The sequence below is a fragment of the Tursiops truncatus genome, chromosome 20 (assembly GCF_011762595.2).
Source record: "Tursiops truncatus isolate mTurTru1 chromosome 20, mTurTru1.mat.Y, whole genome shotgun sequence".
NCBI lineage: Eukaryota > Metazoa > Chordata > Mammalia > Artiodactyla > Delphinidae > Tursiops > Tursiops truncatus.
Genome location: NC_047053.1, coordinates 563,046 through 576,250, shown reverse-complemented (window position 1 = coordinate 576,250; position 13,205 = coordinate 563,046). Strand labels below are relative to the sequence as shown.

The window sequence follows — 13,205 nt, the reverse complement described above, 5'->3', positions numbered from 1 at the left end:
CCAGTGATATAACTATTTTGGAACTCTACTCTCCTGAAGGCTTACAGTTTCCAGGGGAAGCCGTAGTAAACAGTTGTAGCTCTTCGTACAGGTGCAGGTTCCTGTGTCCCAGCCCAGCCCCAGGGCAGGGCAGTTGCAGGTTCCTGTGTCCCAGCCCAGCCCCAGGGCAGGGTGTACACGTGTTCTTGGGGCAGCTTGCAGGAGCAGCGTGGGCAAAGAGGATCCTGTCCTCTGAACGTCAGGGCTCGACGCCTCATCGCCGACGGCTGCTTCTGGGCAAAGAGGATCCTGTCCTCTGAACGTCAGGGCTCGACGCCTCATCGCCGACGGCTGCTTCTGACTAGGGTGCAGACGAAGCGGGGGCAGCCACTGTCGCTGCGCCTCCCTCTGTGGATGGCAGCCTCTCCCTGCTTCATTTTTGCCTTCCACCTCTCAGGAGCCAGACATTAAAGAGTAGGACACTCAAAAACAATTGCATGTATGAGAAAATTGAAAAGTGACTGTGCACATCCAGGGAAGGGCTCAGAAAAAACCTGAGAAAAACTGAAGTTTACATCTCCAGCTGATCCCTGGCAAAGAGCCTACAACAGTAAAAATAAATAACAAACCAGTAAACGCTGGGGAAGGGGGAGAATCTGATTTCCAGAGTTATGCTATTATTAGATTTAAATGTCCAGTGTTCAGCAAAAACAACAACAAAATCACAAGGCATATAAAGAAACAGGAAGGTCTGTTGAAAGGAAAAAAAAGAATTCAGCAGAATCTGTCCGTGAAAGAGATTTAATGGCAGACATATTAGCCAAAGACTTTAAAACAACTGTTAAAGATGCTCAAAGAACTGAAGATGTGGAGAAAGTGAAGAAAATGATGTGTGAACAAAATAGAAATATCAAAGAGAACCAAAAAAAGAAACCAAAAATATGGAGCCGAAAACTGCAGTAACTGAAGTGACAAATTGGCTAGAAGGCTTTAAAGACAATTTGAGCAGGCAGAAGAATCAGTGAACTTCAAGATAGGACAGTGGAAGTTATTGAGGCTAACAGAGCCTAAGAGATCCACGGGACACCATCGGAAGGACCAACATATGCATCGTGGGAGCCTGAGAAGAAGAAAGAAAGAGGCAGAATATGTGAATAAATAATGGCTGAAAATTTTCCAGATTTCGTGAGACACATGAATATAAACATACAGGCATACCTTAGAGATTGTGAGTTTGGTTCCAGACCACTGCAATAAAGCAAATATTGCAATTAAGTGAGTCCACACGAATTTTTGGTTTCCCGTTGCGTATGAAAGTTATGTTCATACTATACTGTGGTCTTTTAAAATAAATTTATTATTTACTTTATGGCTGTGTTGGATCTTTGATGCTATGCGCGGGCTTTCTCTAGTTGCAGCGAGCGGGGGGCTACTCTTCATTGTGGTGCGTGGGCCTCTCCTTGTGGTGGCTTCACTTGTGGAGCATGGGCTCCAGGCACACAGGCCTCAGCGTTTGTGGCACGTGGGCTCAGCAGCTGTGGCTCACGGGCTCTGGAGCACAGACTCAGTAGTCGTAGTGCATGGGCTTAATTGCTCCGCAGCATGTGGGATCCTTCCGGACCAGGGCTCGAACCCGTGTCCCCTGCAATGGCAGGCAGATTCCCAACCACTGTGCCACCAGGGAAGTCCCTATACTGTGGTCTATTAAGTGTGCAATAGCATTGGCTAAAAAAATACTGTCAAAAAAATCCTAACCATCGTCGAGCCTTCACTGAGCTGTAGTGGTAACATCAAATATCACTGATCACAGATCACCAATTCAAATATGATAATAATGAAAAAGTTTGAAATATTGCAAGAAACAGCAAAATGTGACATAAGAGACATGAAGTGAGCAAATGCTGTTGGAATGATGGTGCCAGTAGACTTGCCTGATGCAGGGTTGCCACAAACCTTCAGTTGGTTAAAAAAAAAAAAAAAAAAAACCAGTACCTGCAAAGCACAGTAAAATGAAGAATGGCCTGTACAAGAAGCTAAACAAATTCCAAGTAAGATGAACTCCAGAAGATCACAAGACATGCAGTCAAACTTTCAAAAGACAGAGGGCAGACAGCAGAAGCAAGAAGAACTACAATTCTGTCGCTTCTCGGCCTTTTGGCTAAGATCAAGTGAAGAAGAACTACAATTTCTGCAGCCTGTAGAGGGAAAACCACATTCACAGAAAGATAGACAAGATGAAAAGACAGAGGACTTGGTACGAGATGAAGGAATAAGATAAACCCCCAGAAAAACAACTAAATGAAGAGATAGGCAACCTTGCAGAAAAAGAATTCAGGATGATGATAGTGAAGATGAACCAGGACCTTGGAAAAAGAATGGAGGCAAAGATCGAGAAGATGCAAGAAATCTTCAACAAAGACCTAGAAGAATTAAAGAACAAACACCTAGAAGAATTAATGGACAAAAAGACAGAGATGAACAATACAATAACTAAAATGAAAACTACACTAGAAGGAATCAATAGAATAACTAAGGCAGAGGAGCAGATAAGTGACCTGGGAGACAGAAAGGTGGAATTCACTGCTGCAGAACAGAATAAAGAAAAAGAATGGAGAGAAATGAAGACAGCCTAAGAGACCTCTGGCACAACATTAAATGCAACAATATTCGCATTATAGGAGTCCCAGAAGGAGAAGAGAGAGAGAAAGGACCTGAGAAAATATTTGAGGAGATTATAGGCGAAAACTTCCCTAACATGGGAAAGGAAACAACTACCCAAGTCCAGGAAGCGCAGAGTCCCAGGCAGGATAAACCCAAGGAGAAACACACTGAGACACATAGTAATCAAATGACAAAATTATTGAAAACAAAAAGGGAAAAAACAACAAATAACATATAAGGGAACTCCCATAAGGTTAACAGCTGATTTCTCAGCAGAAATTCTACAAGCCAGAGGGGAGTGGCATGATATATTTAAAGTGATGAAAGGGAAGAACCTACAACCAAGATTACTCTACTCGGCAGGGATCTCATTCAGATTCGTGGGAGAAATCAAAAGCTTTACAGACAAGCAAAAGCTAAGAGAATTCAGCACCACCAAACCAGCTCTACAACAAATGCTAAAGGAACTTCTCTAAGTGGGAAACACAAGAGAAGAAAAGGATCTACAAAAACAAACCCATAACAATGAAGAAAATAGTAATAGGAACATACACATCAATAATTACCTTAAACGTGAATGGATTAAATGCTCCAGCCGAAAGACAGAGGCTCGCTGAATGGATACAAAAACAAGACCCATATATATGCTGTCTGCGAGAGACCCACTTCAGACCTAGGGACACATACAGACTGAAAGTGAGGGGATGGAAAAAGATATTCCATGCAGATGGAAATCAAAAGAAAGCTGTTGTAGCAGCACTCATATCAGAAAAAAATAGACTTTAAAATAAAGAATGTTACAAGAGACAAGGAAGGACACTACATAATGATCAAGGGATCAATCCAAGAAGAAGATATAACCATTATAAAGATATATGCACCCAACATGGGAGCACCTCAATACATGAGGCAACTGCTAACAGCTATAAAAGAGGAAATCGACAGTAACACAATAATAGTGGGGGACTTTAACACCTCACTTACACCAATGGACAGATCATCCAGACAGAAAATTAATAAACACAAGCTTTAAATGACCAGTAGACCAGATAGATTTAATTGACGTTTATGGGACATTTGGGCTTCCCTGGTGGCGCAGTGGTTGAGAGTCCGCCTGCCGATGCAGGGGACACGGGTTCGTGCCCCGGTCCGGGAAGATCCCACGTGCCACGGAGTGGCTGGGCCCGTGAGCCATGGCCGCTGAGCCTGCGCGTCCGGAGCCTGTGCTCCGCAACGGGAGAGGCCACAGCAGTGAGAGGCCCGCGTACCGCAAAACAAACAAACAACAAAAAAACACCTAAATAGACATTTCTCCAAAGAAGACATACAGATGGCCAAGAAGCACATGAAAAGCTGCTCAACATCACTAATCATTAGAGAAATGCAAATCGAAACTACAATGAGGTATCACCTCACACCAGTTAGAATGGGCATCATCAGAAAATCTACAAACAATAAATGCTGGAGAGGGTGTGGAGAAGAGGGAACCCTCTTGCACTGTTGGTGGGAATGTAAATTGATGCAGCCACCATGGAGAACAGTATGGAGGTGCCTTAAAAAACTAAAAATAGAATTACTGTATGATCCAGCAGTCCCACTACTGGCCTATACCCAGAGAAAACCAGAATTCAAAAAGACACATGCACCCCAGTGTTTATTGCAGCACTATTTACAATAGCCAGGTCATGGAAGCAACCTAAACGCCCATCGACAGACGAATGGATAAAGAAGATGTAGTACATATATACAATGGAATATTACTCAGCCGTGAAACGGAACGAAATTGGGTCATTTGTAGAGATGTGGATGGACCTAGAGACTGTCGTACAGAGTGAAGTAAGTCAGAAAGAGAAGAACAAATATCGTATATTAATGCATATTCGTGAAACCCAGAAAAAAGGTACAGATGAACTGGTTTGCAGGGCAGAAATAGAGACACAGATGTAGAGAACAAATGTACGAACAACGGGGGAAAGTGGTGGGGGGTTGTTGGTGGTGGGATGAATTGGGAGGTTGGGATTGACATATATACACTAATATGTAAACAATAGATAACTAATAAGAACCTACTGTATAATAAAATAAAATTCAAAAGACAATTAAAAAAAAACTTTCAAAAGACAGAGCAAATCTTGAAAACAGCAAGAGAGAAGTGAATCCTCAGTACGAATATCTGCAGAATTCTCATCGGACATTTTGGAGGCCAGAAGACAAGGGGGTTGATATGTTAAAAGTCTACAACAAAAAAGTCAACCGAGAGTCCCTATCCAGCAAATCTGTCCTTCAAAAGTGAGGGAAAAATCAAGACATTACCAGATAAAAGCTGAGAGGTTTGTTGTCATTAGACCTGTCCTGCAAGAACTGCTCAGGGGAGTCCTATAGGATGACATGAAAGGACACTGGACAGTACCTCAAAGCCCTATGGAGAAATAGAGATCTCAATAAAGATAAATACATGGGCAATTATAAAAACCAGAATTACTATAACAATGGTTTGTTGTTTTCTTACTTTTTGTTTTCTATAACCAAGAAACATACCTTTGAAGAAAAAAATATTAATGTGAAAGCTTGTGTTACTGTAACTTTGGTTTGTAACTCCAAATTGTGTTTTCTACACAGTTTAGGAAATACATTGAGAAGAATTACTAGTTTCTGTTTTGTGGCACATGATGTATAAAGATGTAACCACCAAAAGGGGTGGGACAGAGCTGTAAAGGAGGAGCATTTTTGTTATTGAAGTTAAGCTGCTATAACTTCAAATTAGAATGTTATAACTTTAGGATGTTAAATGGAATGCTTATGGTAAACACAAGGAAAATGGCTACAGAATATATGGAAGAGGAAGTTAAGAAGGAGTTTAGACAGCTCACTGCCAAAAAACAGAAAGAAAAGGAGACAGGAATGCAAGAAATGAGGAACCAAAAAGCTATAGGGCATACAGAAACATAGGCTGTAAGTCAGAAACGTTTACAAGAGACAAAGAAGGATATTATATATAACAAAAGGCTTCTGTATAATAAAGTACAGCAAGAAGTTATAACAATTGTAAACACTTAACATAACTAATGACCAACCATCAAAATATATGAAACAGAAACTGAGAGAATTGAAGGGAGAAATAGTTCTACAATAATCGTTCTACCCCACTCACAATAATGGATTAAAAAAACAGAAGATAAATAAGGAAGAAATACTCAGGGGATAGTCCTATAGTCCTTTAAACACCACAATAAACCAACTAGATCTAACAGACATTTACAGAGCACTCCTCACAACAGCAGCAGCACACACAGTCTTCTCAAGTGCACTTGGGACATTTTCCAGGATAGACCATAGGTTAGACCTCAAATTAAATCTCAGTAGATCTTAACATATAGATATCATACAAAGTATCTTCTCTGACCACAAGATGAAGTTCGAAATCAATAACATAAAACTGGAAAAGTTACAAAATTGGGGAAATTAAACAACACTTTTTTTTTTGAGTATAGTTGATATACAATGTTGTGTCAGTGTCAGGTGTACAGCCCAGTGATTCAATTGTACATGGACATATATGCATTCTTTTTCAGATTTTCTCATATAGGTTATCACAGAATATTAAATAGAGTTCCCTGTGCTATGCAGTAGGTTCTTGTTGGTTACCTATCTTATATACAGTAGTGTGTGTGTGTTCATCCCAAGCTCCTGATTTATCCCTCCCCTCACGTTTCCCCTTTGGTAACCATAAGTTTGTTTCTGTTTTGTAGATATGTTCATTTGTGTCATATTTTAGATTCCACATGTAAGTGATATCATATGGTATTTGTCTTTCTCTTTCTGACTGACTTTGCATAGTATGATAATCTCTACGTCCATCCATGTTGCTGCACATGGCATTATTTCATTGTCTTTTATGGCTGAGTAATATTCCATTGTGTATATGTACGACATCTTCTTTATCCATTCCTCTGTCAATGGACATTTAGGTTGTTTCCATGTCCTGGCTATTGTAAATAGTACTGCAATGAACATTGGGGTGCATGTATCTTTTCAGATTATGGTTTTCTCAGGATATATGCCCAGGAGTGGGATTGAAGGATTATATGGTGATTCCATTTTAGTTTTTTGTTGTTGTTGTTGTGGTACGCGGGCCTCTCACTGTTGTGGCCTCTCCTGTTACGGAGCACAGGCTCTGGACGTGCAGGCTCAGTGGCCATGGCTCGCAGGCCCAGCCGCTCTGGAAGATGTGGGATCTTCCCGGACCGGGGCACGAACCCGTGTCCCCTGCCTCGGCAGGTGGACTCTCAACCACTGCACCACCAGGGAAGCCCTCCATTTTAGTTTTTTAAGGAACCTCCATACTGTTCTCCATAGTGGCTGTACCAATTTACATTCCCACCAGGAGTGTAGGAGGGTTCCCTTTTCTCCACACCCTCTCCAGCATTTATTGTTTGTAGACCTTTTGATGATGGCCGTTCTGACCGGTGTGCTGGTGCCCACTGTAGTTTTGTTTTGCATTTTTCTCATAATTACTGATGTTGAGCATCTTTTCATGTGGTTTTTGGCCATCTGTATATCTTCTTTGGAGAAATGTCTGTTTAGATCTTCTGCCCATTTTTTGATTAGGTTGTTTGTTTTTTTGACATAGAGCTACATAAGCTGTGTGTATATTTTGGAGATTAATCTCTTGTTGGTCACTTTGTAAACAATACACTTTTTAAAAAATTGATTTTATTTATTTATTATTTTTGGCTGTGTTGGGTCTTCGTTGCTGTGCGCAGGCTCTCTCTAGTTGCGGCGAGCGATGGCTTCTCATTGTGGTGGCTTCTCTTGTTGCGGAGCACGGGCTCTAGGCACGCAGGCTTCAGTAGTTGCAGCACGTGGGCTCAGTTATTGTGGCTCGTGGGCTCTAGAGCGCAGGCTCAGTAGCCGTGGCTCATGGGCTTAGTTGCTCCGTGGTATGTGGGATCTTCCCGGACCAGGGCTCGAACCCGTGTCCCCTCTATTGGCAGGCATGTTCTTAACCACTGCAGCACCAGGGAAGTCCAACAACACACTTTTTTTTTTTTTCGGTACACGGGCCTCTCACTGTTGTGGCCTCTACCGTTGCGGAGCACAGGCTCCAGACGCACAGGCTCTGTGGCCATGGCTCACGGGCCCAGCTGCTCCGCAGCATGTGGGATCTTCCCGGACTGGGGCACGAACCTGTATCCTCTGCATCGGCAGGCGGACTCTCAACCACTGCGCCACCAGGGAAGCCCCAACAATACACTTTTAAACAACCAATGGATCAAGAAGAAATTACAAGGGAAATTAGAACAAATGAAAATGAAAACACAACAAAATTTATGGGATGCAGTGAAAGCAGTGCTGAGGGGGAAATTTACAGCTACAAATGCTTATATTGAAAAAGAAGAAAGATCTGAGGTCAATAACCTAACTTTACAACTTAAGGAACTAGAAAACAACAAACTAAACCCAAAGCTAGCAGAAGGAAGGAAATGATATAGATTAGAATAGATTGGAAAGCTTAGTATTTTTTGTTGAAAAAAACCTCCTGTTTCTTTGCATGTCTAGTAGGCTTTGGTTGACAACTGGACGTTTTTGATAATAGAGTGTAGCAACTCTGGACTTTATTTTTCTGAGGTGGTTGTCCTTTGGAAACTTACCTGGACTTAAACTTCAGCATCTCTTCCCCTGCACTCTGCAGCCACTGGTGTGTCTGCTCGTTTTTTTAAGATTATTTTTATTTATTCGTAGGGGTCACCCCTGAGTCTTTCTAATGTGGTAGTCAGCAGTGATTTTGGTTTAACCCAAATACTCTGAGCCTGTAGGCCTCATACCCTCTGCTGATCAATCTGGGTTGGGGAATGCTTTCAAGGGCCCCTTGGCTTTCACTTTTCCCCATGCTCTCCTGGGTCTCTCCCACTCATACGTTGCTCCCCAGTTAGCCAGGCATGTGGGGAGAACATAACTCAGCCCTTTTATGGTTTTCTCACTTCCAGGATGTCTGTCACATTTTTGACTGATCTGCTGCTTGCCCTAACTTGGACTGCCTCTTGGGCTGGTAAGGCTGCGTGTTTTGATCATTCATTCACAACTGAATCCACCATTTTTGGCCAGCACAACTGTAGGTTTCTGCAGCCAGTCCCACATTGGTAAGACAGCTACTTTTTCCAACCAGGGTTGAGGGGTGGGTTTTGAAGGGATGGGAGCCTCAGTCCACAGGGCCACGGACTCCTCCTGCTCCTATCCTAAGCACCGCCGGGTTTTAAAAGCGAACACTTCTCATTTTGATGTCTGCCTTTGCGGTATTTCCAATGCCCTGAAGTTGTTGTTCTTGACCATTTCCCCCAGTTTTATGGGGGTTTTTTGGTTTTTGTTCTTTGCTGCACCGCGAGGCTTGTGGGAGTTTAGTTCCCTGACCAGGGATCGAACCCGGGCCCTCAGCACTGAGAGCTCGGAGTCCTAACCACTGGACTGCCAGGGAAGTCCCAATTTGTTTGTTCTTTGCAAGGAGGAATTGAGCACCTCTTTATACTGCCGTGACAGGAAGTCCTTCTTCTCATTCTTTATTATCATTTCAAATGAAGAAAGTGAGGCTCAAAGAGATGAAGCCACTTGCCTGAGGTCCTGCAGTTAGGAAGCAGGGGAGCCAGAGTTAAACTCAGGAACTCTATTAAAAAAGTTTTATTTAAGCCACGTAATTTGACAAGTTTTACATACGAATATGCCCGTGAAACCATCACTACCACCAAGATAATAAACATATCTATCACATGTCTCTTTCTAATCCCTCCTGCCCTTCCCTCACCTCTAGGCAACCAGAGATCTGCTTTCTGTCACTATAGTTTGCATTTCCTAGAATTTTATATAAATGGAATCATAAGTCTGTACTCTTTTTTTCTGGCTTTTTTCAGTCAGCATAATTGAAATCCGTCCATGTGGTAGTATATATCAATAATTTATTTCTTTTTATTGCTAAATATTCTGTTGCATTAATATGCAAAAGTTTATCTGTTGACAGACATTTATGTTGTTTCTAGATTTGAGTTATTACAAGTAAACCTGCTCTGAACATTTGCGTACAGGTCTTTGTGTGGGATACGCTTTCATTTCTCTTTGGTCATACCTAGGAGTGGGACAGCTGGACCATATGGAAGGTGTGTGTTTAACATTTTAAATAAACTTTTAATTCAGAATAATTTTAGATTTACCAAAAAGTTTCAAAGATAGCATCTTCCATTATTGTAATTCATTTGCCAAGGTGAAGAAACTGACATTGGTACATTACTATTAAAGTCCAGACTTTATTTAGATTTCACCAGTTGTTTTTTTTTTTTTTTTTTTTGCGGTACGCAGGCCTCTCACCACCGTGGCCTCTCCGCTCCGGATGCGCAGGCTCAGCGGCCATGGCTCACGAGGCCAGCCGCTCCGCGGCATGTGGGATCGTCCCGGACCGGGGCACGAACCCGCATCCCCTGCATCGGCAGGCGGATTCTTAACCACTGCGCCACCAGGGAAGACCCTGTGGGTTTTCTTTGGTTGCCTCCTGGGTCCTTTGGGCGTTGGGTGCGCAGGCGCAGTGTGGGCGGGCGCACGTAGGCGGCAGGCGGGTGCGCAGGCGCAGTGGGCAATGGGCGCCGAAAGCGCAGGAGCAAGTGCCCCGGGGCGGAGGGCGCACGTGGCCCGTGGACGGCGGGCGCACAGGCGCAGTGGGCGATGGGTGCTGAATGCGCAGGCGCAGGTGGGCGGCAGGCAGGCGCGCAGGCGCAGTGGGCAGCGGGTGCACGTGGTAGGCGGGGCCTCAGACGCCAAAGGCGAGATGGGGCCGTTACGCTGGCAGGTGGTGGCTGCTGTTGTCGGAGGCCTCGCGCTGGCCCTGGAGGCGCTACCCGCTGTGCTGCGCTGGCTGTGGGCCGGGCGGCGGCCGCCGCGGCGCGAGGTGCTGTTCTTCCCGTCGCAGGTGACGTGCACCGAGGCCCTGTTGCGGGTCCCGGGTACCGCGCCCTCGGGCTGCCCTTGCAACCTGCCCCACGGCGAGAGCTCGCTGAGCCGCCTGTTGCGTGCCCTGCTGGCAGCCCGCGCCAGCCTCGAGCTCTGCCTGTTCGCCTTCTCCAGCCCGCAGCTGGGCCGCGCAGTGCAGCTGCTGCACCAGCGCGGGGTGCGCGTTCGCGTGGTCACCGACTGCGACTACATGGCCCTCAGTGGCTCACAGATTGGGCTGCTCCGCAAGGCAGGTAGGCCGGGCGCGGGGCCTGGGAGGCGGGAGGCAGAGCCAGGATGGCGTGGGTGTTTGGGGCGGGGGCCTGAGGACCGGGGAGACCCTCTCGCGTCCCCTGGCGGCCTTGCAAGGTCTGGGGAAACTCCAAGGTCTCCTCAGGAGCTTCTGTGCAGAGCGTCTGAGCCCGCAACCTGGGCGACAGCCCCGGGAGGGGCCGAGGCTGGAAGCAGGTCTGCCAGCAGAAGCTGGTCAGGGCGCAGGTGTGCAGAGAGGCTGCGTCTGCTTAAAGACCAAAGGGAGGAAAAGGCTTTTCCCCTTAAACTCGTTAGTGAATTTCGTTTTGGAGCTTCTGAAATGAATTTTTTAAAATTTATTTTATTTTTTGAATGCGTTGGGTCTTCGTTGCTGCGCGTGGGCTTTTCTCTGGTTGCGGCGAGCGGGGACTACTCTTCGTTGTGGTGTGTGGGCTTCTCATTGCGGTGGCTTCTCGTTGCGGAGCACGAGCTCCAGTAGTTGTGGCTCTCGGGCTCTAGAGCGCAGGCTCAGTAGTTGTGGCTCTCGGGCTCTAGAGCGCAGGCTCAGTAGTTGTGGCGCACGGGCTTAGTTGCTCCGCGGCACGTGGGATCTTCCCGGACCAGCTCGAACCCGCGTCCCCTGCATTGGCAGGCGGATTCTTATCCACTGCTCCACCCGGGAAGCCCTGAAATGAATTTTAAAAATACACTACAACGTGGAGCTGAAATGTTTAGTTGGTGACAGTTAATTTGTTTCTCAGGCTACAAAATGTCAGGGAAGTCAGGTCTGTGGCCGGCCTGCCTCTCTCACTGGAGTGGGGACAGATGAACCCGGATGTGTGAATAATTTTGAAGACGTTCTAAATTCACATCCTGCCTTACCTGTGAATTCTGCTTCCTCTTCCTGCCTCAGTGTGACGTTGTGTCTTGTGTGAGCTATTCGGAGTCTGAACCTCGTGCCCGTCTCTCGATCACTGAGGCACCCAGAAAGGACATTCCTGCACCAGCATCTGTTTGACCTATCGATTCTGGTGGCCGCTGTGGCCGAAAGACGCGTGGGGCCTTTAAGAACTGTCCCGGCTGCTCTCAGCCCAGCTTGCACGGGCCTCTTGCCCGCTCTCCTGATGGGAACGCACTTCAGTCTTCTGCTGCTTTTCCGTCTGCTGCCGCGTGGGCGGGGTTGGAAACCTAGTGTGAATGTTGAGGACCGTTGGCTTTCGCTCTTCCTGGTAGCCGTGTGTTGTGATCTGTTGGCTCTTTCGATGGGGAAACTTGGCTATGTTTCGGCATAGCGGTTTTATTTTGTTTACGTTTTTAGAGAACCGCAGAACCTCGGGTTTGGGAAGAACCTTAAAGGGCCCCGCGACCAGACCCCGTCTAAACCTTGATACCCCTCTGAGGGCATCCAGGCCGTCGTTTGTCACTCCCTGTTGAACCGGTCTCTCTGTGAGCCTCTATTTGCCTGGACCGGTTCCAGGCTCTGGGGAGACACTGCTGAACGGTGGGAGGCTGACTGCAGCAGGAGTCCTGAGGCGCCAGGAAGGGTCAGGAGATGTCGCAGGACAGCTGCCCGCGACGTGACACGCATGAGGGCCCATGCTGTCGTGTGAGGAGTGGCAGGCGATCCTGTGGTCGAAGGTGGGAGTCACGAGGAGGGGCTGCCGGGTGCACCTTGGGCTCCGTGGCTCCAACAGGCAGAGAGGCTGTGCGAGCGGGGTGGTCACAGGGCCAGAGCCACGGCTTCAGGGCCAGGGCCCGGTGTCTCCTGTGCTGTTCCCTCCCTCCAGGCTTGTCCCCCTTACAAGGTGCTGACTGAAGGGGATCTGCTTCTGGGCCTGAGTGAGACCTTAGGGGCAAGTGAACCCAAGCAGATGGGTTTTGCGCCAGTCACCACTGGATCGTCCTGGAACCAGTAACTGAAGGATGATGCGGGTCGTGTGCCCTGGCGGGGGTGGGGAGCCTGCCCCGGATCAGGGGCTGGGAACAGGGCCTGTTTCCAGAGGAACTGAGTCACGCGTCCCTGCTGCCACCCGGCCCTCGGCTCTGTGGTCCCCCCACCCCGATGCCTCTGTGTCCTCCACGCCTCCTCCTGGGGCTGGTGGGGCGGGTCCCTGCCTGGCTCAGCCGCCGTCACCATCCAGACGTGGTGGTGCCCGCGAAACCGGACACGAGCGCGATCAGTCATGTGAACACATCCATGCTGCAGAAGGAGCCTGAACTGTAGCGATGGGTGGTGAGAGGAGGGGCTGGGGGGAGGGAGCGAGGGGCCCCCGCGTGGGGGTGATGAGACGGAGCGCCCAGCCGGCGGCTCAGTCGGGGTGACAGGCAGCAGTGACGTCTCACTT

General features: G+C 47.0%; 1 protein-coding gene across 3 annotated transcripts in view; it reads left to right on the top strand.

The window, feature by feature from the left end:
• The first annotated feature begins 35 nt into the window (after positions 1-35).
• The window catches only part of PLD6 (phospholipase D family member 6), a 32,065-nt gene continuing 18,895 nt past the window's right edge, over positions 36-13,205 (top strand). Inside the window, exons 1-4 of one of the 3 annotated variants that reach the window (XR_004523980.2) lie at positions 36-8,780; positions 9,714-9,785; positions 9,985-12,498; positions 12,648-13,087. Coding sequence is in view for 2 of the 3 variants with exons in the window: in XM_073798415.1 (XP_073654516.1) it covers positions 8,629-8,780; positions 9,714-9,785; positions 9,985-11,359 (1,599 nt within the window). In the remaining variant the exon portion in view is untranslated. Of the gene's footprint in view, positions 8,781-9,713; positions 9,786-9,984; positions 13,088-13,205 lie in introns of those variants that run through there. The other 2 variants (XM_033848228.2, XM_073798415.1) reach the window with 2 other exon arrangements.